This window comes from Apium graveolens, chromosome 4, assembly GCF_009905375.1.
Source record: "Apium graveolens cultivar Ventura chromosome 4, ASM990537v1, whole genome shotgun sequence".
NCBI lineage: Eukaryota > Viridiplantae > Streptophyta > Magnoliopsida > Apiales > Apiaceae > Apium > Apium graveolens.
In genome coordinates this window covers 17574036-17593001 of record NC_133650.1, presented here as the reverse complement: position 1 = coordinate 17593001, position 18966 = coordinate 17574036, and the positions used below count along the sequence as shown (strand labels likewise).

The window sequence follows — 18966 nt, the reverse complement described above, 5'->3', positions numbered from 1 at the left end:
AAAGATTTTTTGTAATGACTGCAATAAATTACTGATGCACCATGAGTTGAGAAGGAATGATTTTTAAGTACTAATGGAGCTAAAAGAGATAGAGAAAATACAAATTTACTTAGAATACAGTTGGTGAGATTATATAGGTGTAGCTACTATTGACATGAAGAAAACCGGAATTATGTTAGTAGAAGATTCAATGCTGTCCATCCCAGCTAGTCCACCTGAACTAGTTTGGAAGACTTGGTACTAATTGTGGTTATGGTAACCTCATTTAGCCTCAACTAGTTTTGGACTAAGTTCTAGTACTGTTTATGGCAGCTATCTCTGTATTAATTAAAAGGTTCTCTATATCGGAATTACTATTTTCCAGAATATTTCGCTTAGAAATTGAAGACACGCTAAATTATTCGACTTAGACTTGTATAAACACTATCTGTACCTGCATTGAATGATATGCAAAGGGTATTGCAGTAACTTAGTTTAGCTCAAGCACAATGCTTCTATTCTTTTGTGAATAGTAAAAAGTTATTACGCTAAACTTTGTGTACCTAATCAGCAAAATTTTGAAGGATTCCTTTGGAAATATTTACTTTAAGACGAAACTTTAAACTGGAAGAAAATGCCAAAGTACATATATGTTTGTTTAGATTTGGATGTTACACAATGATAATTGGCTGAACAATAACATTACTCATATATACAATGTCTTCCGGATTTGTGAAATACACCTGATCTACTCGGGTAAATATAATTATTGTTCTTTCTAAAAAAATTTGCTATCTAGTATGAGTAATTGTAATATGATAAAATAGTAAAATGAAAACACTAATCTTTGCTAGAGTTACTTTCTGATTTCTGTAACTTTTAAAATATATTGTCAGTTTGAACCTGTTGATGTGGACACTTGTGGAAAAATATGCGCGCATGACTTTTCTTGTATCATCAATACGAGTAATTTGGTATTTTTTTATATAGAGTTTTTTAATAATCTTTGGAATCGCCTTTATAGGTATAAATCTGCACCTGTTGCAATAAAAATAGTACTGCCAGATTATTCATCAGAACTTAATTCTACATGGCCAGAGAGATTTGGGAGAGAGGTCGCATTGCATTCAAGATCAGAACATGAAAACATTGTGAAGGTATGTATTCAATTACAAGAATCCTGTAACTTTAGAAACAGTCAAGAAAGTGTCAGCTTTGTTCTGCAACAAGCACTCTACATCTTTTAGATGATTTTTTTTTTGTTTTACTTGTGCATGCTTTACTTGATCTGCAATTTCTTCTTTAATTAATACTTGTGTTGTGTGCATGCTATAGACTATAGTTTTCTTCGAATTTTCTTAATTCATATCACCTGGATTCAGACAGTGATGTGTTGACTATATCAACAGTTAACACTCTACTGATGTGTCAACAGAAGTTATGTGACAAGTTTTATCTTATTAATTCAAATCTTTATGTGGAGTAACTGAATAGTGTCATTGGTAGTAACTAATAAGACAACACCAAATGTTTAAACTATAGTACTAGTCTGTTTGCAGATCACCTTGGTTATTTTTTTTTCAATTCTATGATAAGCATTTGTTTGTTGAAGAATTGATGTGATAATTCTCATTTGTGGTGCCACTACGAAAGTGCTTTTAAGTTGCATTTAACTATTATAATGAACAACAATTATTTTTTATATAGAATTTAGTAAGTTTAACTTTTTAAAATTCAAGTAATTTTTTGAATCATAAAACATTAATTTTCTAAATCAATGTCAATTTTATAATATTACCTTCAGCCGTAAAGTTCGAAAAAACTTAAAGTTAGCACTCTGCCAACAGGATGATAAAAACTCTCACTATATTATTACCATTTTTCTCTTAATTAAATTTAAGATCCCTCTAAACATGACTTTAAACGATTGTCTTTTAATGTATTAATGTAATCTATTAATGTAATCTCTATTGAATGTTCTTACTACCATGGGCCTTTTTATTGACTTATTAAACTATCTCCACACCTACCAATCCATAATTTGCTCATTAGTGACTTTAAACGATTGTCTTGTTTGATGCAAATTTATTGCTTCTGTTACTTCTAATAGTGATCCAGCTCACAGAAATCCTTATACTGCTTATGCACATTGCGTTATCTTACGCCTTGGGATACCTTTTTGTAGTAGATCAGAAAATTTGAAAATCTTCAGTGCTTTGGAATTTGAAGAAATTTATAAATGACAATATCTTCCAAAACTTTCAAGTTTTCTTTCTCAAAAGCTAGGACGCTCTCAAAAGATTTCATTCTGAGCATCGCTACACTGTTTCTAAATATTACTTCTACTATGAGTAGCAAGATTTTATTGTCAAAGTAACAAAGGTATATTGTTATGACTATTCTTCACGCTGTTCAGATCTCATATGACCTCACGTTGTTCAGATCTCATATAACTATATATATGATTTAGTGATTTACTAGATCTTTAAAAGACATGGACGATAGAAGCAATACTGAAAGAAAGCAATTAATTTTAAATTATTCTGTCAGTTGTGAGTTACATTAGTAACCTTTTACTTATGGGAATTGAGTGTTTTTTGTTAAAATATCTCTTGCTTATAGTATTAAGTCTTTCTCCTGATGTAATCATTCTATTTATGAACCAGTTCATTGGTGCCTCTCTTGTACCAGCCTTGATGATCATTACAGAGTTTATGGGAGGTAATACACTTCAAAAGTACTTGGCGGACATCCATCCAAATTGTCTAGATCTGACGTTGTCGGTACATTATGCACTGGGGATCTCTCGAGCAATGACTTGTTTGCACGCGGAAGGAATTATCCACCGTGACCTAAATCCTAGTAATTATTAAATTTCCATGGCTAGCTTCGCTTATGTTTTAGTGATTGTGGTCGTGGTCATATTACTTTATCAATAACAAAACTGCCCTATTTTCTTTTGCAATTATAATTTGGTTTTTATGCAATAAGTATAGTTCCCTTGTTTCTTAATGTACAAGTCTAAATGAACCTATATGTGAATACTGTAGACAATATGCTTCTATCCGAAGACAAGAAAACAGTCAAGATAACCGACTTTGGGTTATCTAGAGAGGAGATAATTGGTGATATGTCTACTGAAGCTGGCACATACCGCTGGATGGCTCCCGAGGTATCTATTCGACACAACTTGGTATATATTGACTAAGATCATGATATTATCCTTACTCTTTATATAAATCAGATGTTTGAGGTAGCTGGTGAGAGAAATAAGAAAAGATATGATCACAAGGTGGATGTTTACAGCTTTTCACTGGTTCTGTGGGAGCTTCTGACAAACACAATTCCATTTAAAGGAAAGTGCTGCATGACTGCAGCATATGCTGCTGTATCTCAAGTAAGTACTTATGACATTTTTCTATGATGGCCGGATACAATGCCTTAATCACATGTCCATATCTAATAATATAAATTCTAATGGTTATACATACATGTGTGCCCTTTTCGAACCTTAGATCAAACAGTTTAACTTGGTAATTCTACTAACCAAACTTTGTAATATATGACTGGCCTCTAATCCATTGCAATGGATTTGACATTTCTGCTCCCCATTCCTTCAGAACGCGAGGCCTAGCACTGATAACATTCCAAAGGAGATAGTGCCCCTCCTGGTGTCCTGTTGGGCAGCAGATCCTGCAGATCGCCCAGAATTTATTGAAATCAAATACTTCCTTGAGAACTTCATACACTACTTGTGCACCCCAGATACTTCACCACCAAGAATGGTCAAGATCGGACATGCCAATGAACCCTCTGCTGCTGGGGAGGGTGAATTTACTAGTCATGTGATGCAGAACCCCGAAGGAGTCAGTACCAAGGCAAGATCTGCAGCTGGCCGCTTCATCAGATGCTTTGGATCATGTCCTTGATAAATCTTAGGTTGGATCCTTATCAGAAAGTGTTGTGAATCATCTAAAAAAGTTCCATTTCCGGTATTCTGTTGTCACACACACCAAAACCATAAAAGACTGCACAGTGCACACACATATCAAACATGGTTTAAGGCGCATGCATGCTCGATAACTGTTGAATACTTGCATATCATGAAAAACTTGGTAGTCAAAGTTATTACATTACATGATAAACATAAAGATTTTACCATTACTGTAATATGTAGTATCTTGTAATTTTCTCCTCTTCTTCATCACCTCGGCATAGATTACGTTACTTTCTAGTGATTCAAATTATACCTCCGGAGTGGAATAGCGGATATGCAGACTTGCAGAGGAATGAGGACGTTGAATAGAAACATTAATCGTCCTTGACTAACCAAAGCATGTTTTCAGAAAGAAACTTATCCTACAAAAACAGTTGTACCATTTTTCTAATTCTGCAAATAATAGAGAGATAAATTTATTTTAGTTGGTCAACAAGTTGCGACATAGTTATTATGTAATGCAATTATACGCCGTGTAATTAACTTTAGTACAGGGATCGACACTCTGGTCTTCTTAATTAAAAACAAATTCTCAAGAAATTTTAAAGTTTCTTATTCAAACTGAAGCTTGGTGTTTACATGAATGCGTATTGAACTGAAGAACCTCTGAAATAGGTGGGAAAATACATTTCATATCATATCCTTTTCTGATAATTTAACTCGTTAGTGCCTCTGTAAAATTTATTTACTTACATGAAAACCAAATGCATATGAATTAATGGACAATTGATTAACTCTATGACATGCTAATGTTGTTCATGCGTTGACTAACAATGAACTAGCTGGTATTGGGGGAACTCATGTGTATCTGTATAGTTTTCGAATCTCCAGTTCTCTACCTACTTGTTTATTATTATGGTTTAAAACTGTTAGTCAATTGTCTTGTAATGATAATTACATGTTTACTATACTTGTATTACGAATACTTGCCTAAATTGTAAGTTACTACTTAAGTTTTGCAAGTGTATATACATGAAGTAGATGCTCTATAGATATTTCACATTTGAGCAACTGAATGATTCGCGAATTTCCTAAATATAATTGCTAATCACTTTATTAATTTGATTTCAAATTTTCAAGTTGGAGATTTTAATTGCGTTTAGTATCACATCATTATCTCTTACTAATTACTATTAACTAGGAAGTTACACGTAGCTATGCTCTTATTATAATGTGAACTAGATTAGTGTTATTGAAGTGTGATATGATTAGAGATTATATCGTTATGCATAGTTGAAAGAAGTATAGAACTCTAAAACTTTCTTGGTACACGTGACAAGGTGACGATTAAAGATCCCTCTTAAGTTTATTTATACATAATTGATAATGATAATTTCTTAGTGTACATTGTGTTTTACACGGCGTTTGACTAAGCTAAATTTTTCTTATTAGCGGAAATAAGTACCTCTTATTGTAGACTAAATATAATGTCATGTTAAAATTGTTTTGTTCATTGCGTCCATCACTTAGTATTAGTTTTCGTTTCACTGAAGAATTGCAATTTAATTAAGGGTACATGGGGTTATTGAGTTGATCTCTCATTCGAACAAAATTACTCTGCATGATTTATGTGTATCCTTTATTTATTTGCTAAGTGATGTATGTTTATATTAGCTAAAAGCAAGTGATGACCTACATGCAAAATGCGTGTAGCTATAGAAGTGAATGGTAAGTTGTAATATGGATGTATGGTCAGTACAAAGTCTGAGACGATATAAGTAGCTCGAATTGTCTATGTTGGGCCGCGGTACATCAACTCCACAATAGTGTTATATTTTCCACTTTGGGCCAAATCCGCACATATTTTTCTGTGGGTTATCTCCCGAAAGGGCTTCATACTATTAGATTATTGGAGTGTATTGTTCACAAGAAAATTTGTCCTGGACCTTTCTATATAGCACTTAGGTTAACCCCCAACAGTTCAGATGTAGACAGTGTAGGCTTGGACGTGGATTTTTTTTTTGCTATATGCCTCTATCAGTCCCTCAAAATGAAGTTGACGAATGGGAATAATACTTATTTGGACTGTAGAACCAATTGAATTTGAGCACGACTCACTCTACATTACCCTTAACTATAGTATATTGGGATTTGGTTCACTAGTGTTCAGTAAAGTAAGATTTTCTATAAAACATAGGTTGTTCGTTTTGTGTTTTGATGCAGAACAGTAGGAATCGTAAAAGACTAACAAAGATAAATAACAAAAAAAAATTTGGGTGAGAAATTATTACAGGACTTTTAAGTGGGGATTGCACTAGTATAATAAATTATGTAAAACTTAATTCTCTTGGGTAAAAAAAAAAGAATAAAATAAAATCGCTTCCCAAACATTCTGAAGTAAATCGTAAAAGTTTCTAGATCAATGCTGAATTTCTTAAATCTTTATTATTACCTAATATATACAAATATGAATTTTACTTTTATCGAATACCAATAAAGATAATCTAGATTTTTTTTTATTTTGTTCCCAATTCTTTATATATTCCAGCAAACACCTCGCCGCCCCCCCCCCAAATCCTCTTCCTCAACTCTGCAGAAATAAGGTACACTACCCCCCTTTCCCCGGGATTTGTTTTCGTATTAGATTCACCCGTATGTGAATTTTTTATTGATTTTGGTAGCGACTTTTGTATGGTTGTCACTGATTTTGATGTTTACTTGTGTTGTAAAGTTTAATTATTATTTAGAAAGTAAGAAGGTATAACAATCTCTAAGGTATTGTGAAATGTAGTTTGCACATTTGGAAGGATTTATGTTACGGAATGTACTTAATACATGACAAAAAAGACTCGTAAAATCTCCACAAGTACAGATATGAAATTATAACACTATAAATTATCTATTGTGTCTCGAATTGTTGCTCTAAAAGGCTGATTTTTTGATTCATTAGTGTTGCGAACAAGAAGTGTGTAAATTAATTATTGGCTGACAGGTTGGACCTAAGAAAGTAATTATATGTCTTAATGTAATGAAAATAATTTTGTGTCTACTGCCGAATTTATCTTCTTTGTGTTAATTTTACAAGATTCTTTGTTACAATTAATTTTTTTTATTATATGACAATTGTGTTTGTTGTGAAACCTCCACCTTTACAGATTTGAAATCTTAGTCACTGAAATTATCTATTTTTGTTTTGGATATATGCTCTAGAAGGAAATTACTAATTATGGAGATCTAACATAAACATACTTAGATTTAGACTTGTAGAGAACACCACTGTACTGTTATATCACTCACACTTTACAGGTACTTATATGCTTATTTTTGTATTTGTTAACTTAAATGAGTTGCAGGTACTAACAAAATCACTTGCTTTCTGTGCTATGTATATCACTATATCCGTATTATGGCTGACAAACAAGTTTGGTGGGAACAAATATTAGAATATGAAAGTAAAATGCAGTGTATTTATTGGTAGCTTGAACATTTTCAAGTTAAAAGTTTTCTTGCAGAGTGAATTGTACATGACTTTTGAGTTAAAAGTTACATAGGCATAATCTTTATGAAGCCAAGATTTGTGAGCGACCTGGTTATGGAGACGTACAGTGAGTGTCTGAGTGATATTTTTGTAATACTAGTGATGAAATTCATTTTTATAACCTTTGATATCTTATTCTTTCAGGTATTGACTGCCGAGAATTAGAAGTCTAATAACATCTTTTATTTGTATACAATGAGTGACGGGGAAGAGGGTACACCTATGAAGAGTCCTAAATCGGCTTCTTCAGTTGAGGTATGTCTTTATTGAACAAACACACTCATTAGTTTATCCTCTATTTGTGGTATCCTCCTCATTTTTATGTATGATTGGCAAATAGCTTAGTTGTAGAAAACATTGTCCCTTTTACCTTTTTCATTAGTTCTTCTCCCTTGTAATGTACCATGTACCTCGTTCTACAAGGATCTCTCTCTCTCTCTCCCTCTCCCTCCCTCCCCCCCCCCCCCCCCCCCCGCCGCAAACCAAAAAATTCAGGAACCTCCTATTTTCCAATACAGGAGTTGAACCTGTGACATATTGTACACAAATAAACGCATTATCATGCAAGCTGAGAGAAAAATAAACAAGTATGGTTATCCCAATCGGCTGTCGGGGTGTACTATTAACCTGATTTGTGGTTATTCACTATAGACTGAAATTTTCAAGTTAAATGCAATTCTAACCGGCCTTGGTATAGCGTTCATATCACCCAATATTTCCCCCCATCCCTAGAAGTGCCTAAACCAGATTTTTAATAATGAATGTTATCCCGTGACTATTGGGTTGGTAACTAACAAATATTTTGAGGTTTTATGGAGAGTGTATACTACATGAAGCGAGAAGGAGCCGATGTTTCATTCTTTTAATTTGTAATGCAGGAAGCACCAGTAACAACTCCATTTCCTGATATGCTAAGCTCTATGCAGGTGCCTAACATAACTAAGTTTCATAATGATCTTTTCTGAAATCATGGAATTTATGTATATCATTGTGGTGTACAGAACTTTAGCAGCTCACACCTCTATATCCTGTATAGGCTTACGATGGAGGAGCTGCTCCTGCTGCATTATATGCCTCAACTGTTGGTTCTCCTACCCCACATCCCTATATGTGGAGAAATCAGGTTGTTATCTTATCTTCTGCTTAGCTATGTGTTCTGATAGTATTGTTTGTATGTTTGTCTTTGTCTCATAACGTAATTAAAAATCTCTTGCATGATGATTTAGCATCATTTCATTCTTCCTTACGGGAGTCCAATGCCATATCCAGCTCTATTTCTGTCAGGTGGAGTTTTCACTCATCCTACTATGCCCATGGTAATTGGAATTCACTTCTGACTTTTAACATGTTTAAATATTGAGCCTTGACTCTTGAGGTTATTACATATTTTAATTTTCGGTTCAAGTCTGTTGACAACTATAAACATTCAATTTTTCTTTTCATTAAAACAACACAACTTGAATATAATCGAGATAGTTTGACTCTCTTATCATATATCTGTTAGGATCAAAATTTAGCACCAACAAGTGGCGAAGTAGGAAGGAAAATATCCAATGGAAAGGGGAGGACTTCCGCAAAAAAATCCAAAGGAGTTTCTGGAAGCACCAGTTTTGCTGTCGACAAAGGCGCAGACAACCAAAAAGCAGCATCAAGTCTAAGGTTTTCCAGAGAATTTTTACTATTAAAGATTCTATTACAGATTATTTTTGAATTTATTTATCTTGGGAGTCGGACACATCTTTGCCTTTATAATTTTTCTAATTAATGCTCAGACTGACTTATAGTTTTATTTGAACAGTTTGAAAAATGGAGTTGATTTAAAAGTCCGATCAACCTTGGATGTTGCTGCTCGAGGAGCAACTGCTGTGCATGATGGCATGCTGCCTGATCAAGGGGTCAATGTATGAGACCTGCAGTCTTGTTTGTTTTATTATATGTTCACTTTCACATTAAAATTTTACTGTCAAGGATATGTGCTGTTAAAAATGAAACTATCATTCCAGTGCATAAGGAATACAATATGAGATCATGTACAGCCTTTTTTAGGTTTACTTTTCTCATACTTGAACTTTTGAAAACTTATGGCTAAGAACACAGGATAACTTGTTAATTTGTACGAGAAAAAAATCAAGTGAACACTTATCTGTCTGGAAAAGAAATGCACAAGTTTACTTTTCTGAAGATGAGGGTGAATTTACGTATAAGTGTTTTAACAACGTCTTCGGTTAACAGGATGAGCAAGAGCGGAAAAGACTGAAAATACTGAAAAGACAGGAATCTAATCGGCAGTCAGCTAAGAGATCAAGACTACGCAAAAAGGTAGTATTTTCTTAGTATTTCATATTTAGAACTTATTTGGTCTTTTGAGTTAATAGTATAGTTTGAACAACCAGATTTTCTTATTTGATCAGAACTAAATTAAATCTTGTTTATTTTTTGAAAAACTGTTTTGGTTGAAAGAGATGTTTAATTAAACTTCTGTGAAATGTTGCTCCGTCGTCCTGTTTATATTTGCCACAGTTCCTAATTTGTGTGTCCCAAAACTTTTGTTCACCTTGTATTAATATGGTACATATAGTGTTAATTTTGTAATGGTATATATAGTGTTAATTTTGTTAATGTATGTGAAAAGTAATACAAATTACTAGTTGGTAACCCGTGCCAAGCACGGGCCCGAGATTAAAAATAATATCAAGTTATTATTTGCATAAAATTGGATCTCATAATAATCCGCGCGAAATACAGATTAAACTAAATAAATAAATGTTGTTAAATTATGTAGTTGAAAGATATCAAAGTCAAGTGTAATTATAAAATTTCACCGTATAATTATTCTTCTTTTTTTGACTAATATGACTTATTAATCTAGTTATAATTCTAGTTATGCACCTAACTATTTTACTTGTTATATTAATCTAACATGTTAGTTTTTACTAATATGATTATATAAAAGTAAATCGACGGTTGGATGAACCCTAACAAATAGAAATTAATGTGAAAACAAAGTATATAGAGAGTAAAAGTCAATTCGTTTTAGTTGAGATTTAAATATATATAATTTTGAAAATAGTATATAATTTTTCTACTGATACCAGGATTTGGTAATTTTATGTTCTAATAGAACATGATTTCTCTTTTTAGTATAGATAGTTGATAACCCATATGAAGTAGATTAAAATATTGAATTAGTATTTGTAGTGCGAAACACGAATCGAAATTAATATATTAATTTGAAATATTAAATTGGTACTTGCAAATAAAAATTGCTCAGAATAACCATTTTATATTACATGTATTACATGTATGTCCAATATAGCCATTATTGAGAGTTCCAACATTTTTAACCACCATATACGTTTCAAAGGCGTATGTCAAAAAAATTAAAATCCAATCGCAGTTCGAAACAACTTTTCCTTTCAGCTCTCTCTTTCCCTCAACCCTCTCTCCTTGTTCTCAGGCTTTCGACACATATAAACACACACATATAATTATACACACACTAACAATTCCAATAAGGTTGCCGGTGTTCGGGTTTCTCATTACCCGCAGGATTAGCACTTCATTCATACACCCAGAAAAAACATTATATACATATATACATCTCGAGAGAAGCGAAACAGTGGAAAGCACGACGAAACTTATGGGAATACAATCATTGTTATTTCGATCGATAAATTATATGCTTTACCTCTTGGGCGTATTAGGATTAATAAACAAAAATTGTAGATGTTGATTTTGAGGCGTATCTCCCGAATACTACCATTATTAGGCGCATCAAACTGGATACGACGGGCTTCTAGGCGCATTCACAGGATACTACTATACCCATAAGACGTATCTATCTGAATACTGACCTGTTGTAGTCGTATCTATGGGATCTACCGTAAGTCATTTGTGGGCGGCAGAAGCTAATACACGTTTTTTGCAAGAGTACTGGCGTACTAAGTGATGTGCCCATATCAACGACGTGTCTCATGGGTATTTAAGTGGGTAAAAGGGTCGTTCACCCCAAAGAAAAATTATGTAGTTAAAAGAAATCAAATTAGATATGAAATTTTCCATAATAATTCTAGTTCTACATTGTTTTACTTGTTATAGAAATCTAACATATTGGTTTTGTTTTTTGAAACGAATTGTATAATTATCTTATGAACGAAATATTTGTTATTTTAGATGATTTAATATTGATTAATATTATTTGATAATTATCTTATAATTGGCTTTTTCAATATAGTTTATTTAATTTACTTAATTATTAATAAAATATAATTTTCAAATTAAAAGTAAATAGACGCTTGAATTAACACTAACTAATAAAAAAAATTAGATAGAATAAAAGTCAATCTGCGTTAGGTAAGTACCAAAATTTGGTACTTCGATACTTCTGTGCACCAATAATATTATCTTATAATTATTTTATAATTAGCTTTTTCAATATAGTTTATTTAATATTAATTAATTATTGATAAACAAATATTTTTCAAATTAAACGTAAATAGATTCTTGGATAAACACTAACTAATAAAAATAAAGTTTAGATAGAATAGAAGTCAACTTCCGTTAGGAAAGTACCAAAATTTGGTACTTTGGTACTTCAGTACCTCTGTGCTCTGTGCACCAATAAAACATGGTTTCGTTTATTAATAAAGAGTATAGATTGATAACTATCAGTTTATTTATACAGTGCTATCACAGCGACTAGAATGGGAATAGAGTCATTTTGTTACATTCTAACCCTGATACAGTAATTACAAACTGACATAATCAACTACCTTGGCCTAACTGTTCTATCATCAACCACAATGTTTAGTCGCAGAAACTTAGTATTTGTATGATTTTCCCTTCTGTAATTATTTTTATGTGTTTTCTAACTATTAGGTATGCTAATCATCGCATTTTATTTTTGTACCAGGCTGAATGTGAAGAGCTACAAGAAAGGGTAGATGCTTTAAAAAATGAAAACCACAACATAAGAAAAAAGGTGCAGAGAATATCTGAGGCATGCACGAAGGTTACATCTGAAAATCATTCCATAAAGGTTCAACATGACTTCTTTTTACTTTGAGCTCTACTAACACACTGTTTTTGTTATTGGTTAACACTTGCATAATATGTTTTTTCAATATTGATATCAAATTGAATTCATGTTATATTATATGTTAACTTAATCTTTGTGTGTGTCAACGCATCTCTGTTCCAAGGTTATATTGATGTCGAATAATGTCCATGTCACATTTAACTTGAAGAATTGATCAACTGGATGCTAGGGAAAAGATGAAGAATGAACAGGATCCTTTCCAAATGATGTAGAAAGATGCACTCATATTTGTTGTCATTTGGGTAGACAATTTTAGATGTTTTTTTAAATACGATTTTTGTAACTAGATGCAATCATATGCAACCAACAACCATCTCAGTTATCTTTCAGAACACATAAAAAATGTTGCATATCTGGTTTCTTTTGGCTGCAAACCGTTTTTTTGCAAATATTTTCAGAATATAGTAAAATCGCAAAAAACTTTTAAAAAATAAATATTTGGTAATTCCTCAGAATTTTATGTATCTGAATTAGCGTGTAACACGAATTGCTGGTGGGACAGGAGGAATTGTTGAGAAATTACGGGCCTGATGACTTTCGCAGGCTTCCAAGAAATTTACGAGAAGCCGCAGGTAACAGCTAAACACAAGAGATTTTATTTATTTATTTACGTATTTATCTAGAGTAGATTTAAGATTTCAAGTTCCTCCTTATGCACTATGAGTATGTCTGATCTAGTGACTCTAGTCTCATGTAAGCATTTACGAATGAGTGATAAATGAATTTTTAATGTGTTACCGGATATTGATATTAGATAAATAAATAGATAAATACATATTCAATTGTATAGAAAATAGAATTAGGCGGGAAGAGGAGTTGTTATGTTTTAGGCGGGAAAATCTGTTAGAATATTCTTTCATGTGCTGGGGATTTGTGAAGAGCTCTATATAACTGATTTGCAAGCTTTGTAAAGATTAAGAACTATTTCAAGTAAAGTTGTCATTTTCTGAAGTTTCTCATCTCCCTTCTTAGTATTCTTCATAGTGTTCTTCTTATCAATTTGTTCAATTCTCTTAGATAATATAGATTATGTTAAGTTGTAAGGGTGAATTAAGATTCATCCTGTATCAGTGGTATCAGAGTGATCTCCTGGCATCGTCAACGTAAAATCGATTGATTACTAAGCAGAAAAACTCAAGGAATCTTCATAGTTGTTACTGGAACTAATTGATCTTCGATCTGGCACCTCAAACCAGACGTAAAGGAGCAACAATGGCCGTAGATGATCATATCAAACAGTTGGAGCAGAGAATTGCTGATCAGAACAAGAGAATTGAGGAGCAAAATCAACAATTCCAAGAAATGATGGCAATCTTGAAGGAATTGAGGAATCCAACCAGTACTTCTACTCTTTCAGGTACTGTTGATCCTTCTAGAATTCTCAATAATGGAATGAATGGCACTAGAACCCTAGGTTTTACTCCAAAAATTGAGTTTCCCAAATTTGATGGTAATGGAACTTGGGTTTGGGTTAAGAAATGTTGCAAGTACTTTCAACTTTGTAAGATTCCTGAAGAACAGAAAGTTGATTTGGCTTCTTTGAATATGATAGAGAAAGCTGAAAATTGGGTTCTGAACTATTTAGCTAATAGGAAGAATGTGGATTGGAACATATTTGTGATAGATTTAAGTGCTAGGTTCAGGGATGATAAATCTTCTGATATAGTGGAGCAATTTAACAAACTATATCAGGTTGATTCTTTGGAAAAGTATATTGATGATTTTGAGGATCTTAGGGCACTTATGTTGCATAACAGTCCAGATTTGCCTGAAGCATATGTGCTAGATAGTTTTATTGGTGGATTAAAACCTGGTGTGAAACCTTTTGTAAAGGCTTTCAAACCAGTTAGTATTGCACAAGCTGTTGAGTTTGCAAGGTTGCAGGAGGAAACTTTGAAAGTGACTAAAGGGAATCAGAATAAAATGTATGCAAGTCAGGTTCCTTATGCTACATCAGCAAAGATAAATTCTTCTTTTCCAGCTCTTGCTAATGATAAACCACCTTTATTACCTAATCCCATAAAGGCTTTAGATAATAAGAAAATGCATACTGGTTTTAATAAGAATATTAGGACTTTTAGGCATATTCCGACAGAAGTAAGAGCTGAGAAAATGGCCAAAGGTTTGTGTTATTACTGTGATCAGCCATACGATAGGAGTCATAGATGTCAATTTAAGGAAGCCCAGTTGTTTACAGTGGAGATTCCAGGTAATAATGGTGACTTGATGAGGTATGAAATGAGTGAGGAATCTAGTGAAAATGAAGTCGAAGAGGAGGAAGCGATAGAAGATCCTAAAATATTTGTTAATGCCTTGTCTGGAAACCAAGGTTTTCATACCATGAGGGTGAGAGGGGTAGTAGGCAATGCGGTAGTGCATATTCTGATTGATTCTGGGAGTACGCATAACTTTTTAGACATTGACATGGCCAATAAGTTAAAATGCCAATGTGTGACTATTCCTCATCAGGCAGTAACAGTTGCAGATGGAAACCATTTAGCCTGTCAACAAATGTGTAAGTCATTTAGCTGGAAGATGCTAGGTCAGGGTTTTATAACAGATGTTTTGTTGATTCCATTGGGGAGTTGTGACATGGTTTTGGGAATACAATGGTTGAAGACTCTTGGATCTATTCAGTGAGATTTCAATAAATTAGAGATGGTATTCACATTCCAAGGACAACAAATATGTTTAAAAGGGAGTTCACCTCTAAAACTGAAGGTAATGGATAGAGCACCTAGTTCTAAGATGATGAAAAATGCAGCTCAGCTGTACTTCTTGCAGTTAGCTGAGGTAGGTGAGATTAAGTCAGAGGCTTGTCAGTTACTTCAAACTGAGGGAGTGCCAGAAACACCTTCAGATGAGGAATACTTAAAAGAGTTAAAGCAAAGGTACATTAACATTTTTGAAGAACCAAAGGAATTGCCTCCATTAAGAGGAGTATTTGATCATCCAATTCCTTTGGAGCTTGGATCTGGACCAGTTAACATAAGGCCTTACAGATATCCTCTTAAACAAAGAGATATCATTGAGAAATTAATTCAAGAAATGCTGGATAGAGGCATTATACAGAACAACTCTAGTCCCTTTGCATCTCCAGTGGTCTTGGTTGGTAAAAAGGATGATTCTTGGAGACTTTGTATTGACTATAGAGAGTTAAATAGAAAAACTGTAAAGAACAAGTTTCCTATACGAGTAATTGAAGAATTGTTGGATGAATTGGCAGGGGTTACAGTGTTTAGTAAGCTGGATTTAAGAGCAGGCTATCATCAAATGAGAGTGAAACCTGAAGATGTCTATAAAACAGCTTTTAAAACTCATACAGGACATTATGAGTTTTTAGTAATGCCATTTGGCCTTACTAATGCTCCTGCTTCTTTTCAGGGTTGGATGAATCACATTTTTAAGCCATATTTGAGGAAATTTGTATTAGTATTTTTTGATGATATTTTGGTTTATAGTAAAGACAAAAATACTCATTGGAGACATTTGGAGGCAGTCTTTGAGCTTATGCAAAATAATCTGTTATTTGCTAAGGAAAGTAAGTGTGCATTTGCTGTAAAGAAAATAGAGTACTTGGGTCATTTTATTTCTGAAAAAGGGGTGGAAACAGATCCAGCTAAGATTTCAGCAGTCTATAGTTGGCCTGTTCCAACCAATGTTAAAGATGTTAGAAGTTTTTTGGGTTTAGCTGGCTATTACAGGAGGTTTGTTAGGAATTATGCAATAATCAGCAAGCCTCTTACTGAACAGCTTAAGAAGAAAGGATTTCAATAGAATGAGGAATCACATGAAGCTTTTCAAAAATTGAAACAAGCTTTGGTTTGCACCAGTCTTGGCAGTTCCTGATTTTTCTAAATAGTTTGTAATTGAGACTGATGCTTCTAAAAAGGGGATTGGAGCAGTATTGATGCAGGATGGTCATCCATTATACTTTCTGAGCAGGTCTTTAGGACCAAAGTGGCAAAAACTATCTGTTTATGAAAAGGAATTATTGGCAATAGTTTTTGCAGTGCAGAAGTAGGAACAATATGTCTCTGGTAGTCATTTTGTTATTAGAACAGATCAGAAAAGCCTCAAATGGCTGTTGCAACAGAAAATTTCTACACCTTTCCAACAATTTTGGCTTTCAAAATTGATGGGATTTGATTATGAGATTACATACAAGAGTGGTTCTGAAAATTTGGTAGCAGATGCTTTATCGTAGCAGATGCTTTATCGTAGCAGGCTCAGAAATTCTTTGTTTAGCAATTTTTGTGGTTTCTTCTGATTTGATTCGACAGATATGTGATAGCTACACATTGGATTCAAAGCTGATTGATCTTGTGGCAAAGCTGAACCAGAACCAAGATACAGGGAAATATTTGCTGAAAGATGGTTTGTTGAGGAAGAATAATAAGATTGTGGTAGGTCCTAATGGCAATTTAAAAGCTAAGTTGATCAATTGGTATCACTCTTCTGCTGAAGCTGGACATGCTGGAAGAGATATCACTTTGAGTAGGATCAAACAAGTGTTTACTTGGAAAGGATTATCTAAACAAGTAAGACAATTTGTGAGAGATTGTCAAGTTTGCCAAACGTCAAAGTCAGAAACTGTAGCATATCCTGGTTTGTTACAACCATTACCAATCCCTCAGGAAGTTTGGATAGATGTTTCAATGGATTTTATTTCTGGATTACCTAAGTCTGAAGGGAAAGAAGTCATTTTGGTGGTAGTAGACAGACTTAGTAAGTATGCTCATTTTGTTGATTTGTCTCATCCATATACTGCCTTGGCAGTGGCTCAAGCTTACTTGGACAATGTATTCAAGTTGCATGGATGGCCTAGAAGCATTGTTTCTGATAGAGATTCAGTTTTTCTAAGCAAATTCTGGCAATCTTTGTTTACTTTACAAGGTACAGAATTTTTGATGTCATCAGCTTATCATCCAGAAACTGATGGCCAAACTGAGGTAGTGAATAGATGTTTAGAGAATTATTTGAGGTGTATGTGTGGTGATACTCCTAAACAGTGGGTGAAATGGTTATCTTTAGCTGAGTGGTGGTATAATACACATTACCGCAGTGCTACTAAGCTTACTCCTTATGAAGTGGTCTATAATCAACCACCACCTTTACATTTACCTTACTTGCCAGGTGAATCTGACAATTTAAAGATTGATAGAGATTTACAGAGAAGAGAGACAATGATTACATTGCTCAAACAACATTTGATGAATGCTCAGAACAGGATGAAAATGCAAGCTGATAAGCATAGGTCTGAGAGAGAGTTCCAGGTGGGAGATTGGGCTTGGTTAAAACTAAAACCATACAGACAGTCCACAGTTCAGACAAGGGTCAATGTCAAATTGAGTCCAAAATATTTTGGTCCTTTCCACATCATTGAAAAGATTGGTTCTGTGGCATACAAACTGAAACTGCCAACCTCAGCAAGGATTCACAGTGTTTTTCATGTTTCACAGCTTAAGGAAGTTCTAGGTCCTTTGCCTGTGACTGCTGTCATTCCTAATTGGATATCTGGACAGGGTGCTCAAGTCTTGCCAAAGGTAATTCTAGCAAAAAGAATGATTCCTTTCAGAAATGCAGCTAAGGTGTAGTACCTGGTGCAATGGCAACATCAGCTACCTACAGAAGCTACCTGGGAAGATGCCGAAGAATTTGCTAGTTCTTTTCCTGAACTTCCAGTGCCTTGAACTACAGACTTGAGGACAAGTCTGCTAAGGGAGGAAGCTATGTTACAGGATATTGATATTAGATAAATAAATAGATAAATACATAATCAATTGTTTAGAAAATAGAATTAGGCGGGAAGAAGAGTTGTTATGTTTTAGGCGGGAAAATCTGTTAGAATATTCTTTTATGTGCTGGGGATTTGTGAAGAGCTCTATATAACTGATTTGCAAGCTTTGTAAAGATTAAGAACTATTTCAAGTAAAGTTGTCATTTTCTGAAGTTTCTCCTCTCCCTTCTTAGTATTCTTCATAGTGTTCTTCTTATCAATTTGTTCAATTCTCTTAGATAATATAGATTATGTTAAGTTGTAAGGGTGAATTAAGATTCATCCTGTATCATAATGATTGGATTAATACACCATGCTTTCTCATGTCATGTCTTGAATTGTTTGAAACAGAGAGACTTTTGATTGAAGATGGATGCTGATGGAGAAACATGGGGATGTTCTTGTGTCACTATTGTAGGTAGATAGTCAAGAGTTTTGGATCAGCCAAAAAGCAGAAATAGAAGTGATAGTATAACATTTAAGTATTTCATGGATTTAGCAATACCCGTGGGCAATAATATGGCATTTTATAAGTCTGATCTTTACAACAGTTCACTGCATCTGGTAGAAACTGTTCAAAGAAATGTTTTCTTCTAAAAGCCAAAATATTTGAAACAATAAACTTTTGACAACAA

The 18966-nt window shown here is 33.7% G+C and overlaps 2 protein-coding genes across 4 annotated transcripts in view; both read left to right on the top strand.

The window, feature by feature from the left end:
* The window catches only part of LOC141717851 (serine/threonine-protein kinase STY13-like), a 16265-nt gene extending 10214 nt beyond the window's left edge, over positions 1–6051 (top strand). Inside the window, exons 3-7 of the mRNA XM_074520062.1 lie at positions 1004–1136; positions 2646–2841; positions 3030–3151; positions 3224–3376; positions 3600–6051. Of these exons, the coding sequence (XP_074376163.1) occupies positions 1004–1136; positions 2646–2841; positions 3030–3151; positions 3224–3376; positions 3600–3908 (913 nt within the window). The 3' untranslated portion in view covers positions 3909–6051. The remainder of the gene's footprint in view (positions 1–1003; positions 1137–2645; positions 2842–3029; positions 3152–3223; positions 3377–3599) is intronic.
* LOC141717852 (light-inducible protein CPRF3-like) lies at positions 3780–18966 on the top strand. 3 transcript variants are annotated; one of them, XM_074520063.1, is made up of 11 exons: positions 3780–3918; positions 7599–7709; positions 8333–8380; positions 8491–8577; positions 8681–8770; positions 8959–9113; positions 9253–9355; positions 9687–9773; positions 12367–12492; positions 13055–13124; positions 18683–18966. In XM_074520063.1, exons 2-11 carry the CDS (start codon positions 7650–7652, stop codon positions 18709–18711), a joined length of 855 nt encoding a protein of 284 aa, XP_074376164.1. In that variant the 5' UTR covers positions 3780–3918; positions 7599–7649; the 3' UTR covers positions 18712–18966. The 3 variants fall into 3 exon arrangements, with proteins under 3 accessions (XP_074376164.1, XP_074376167.1, XP_074376166.1); XM_074520065.1 differs by lacking the exon at positions 3780–3918 and adding an exon at positions 6196–7521; XM_074520066.1 differs by lacking the exon at positions 8681–8770.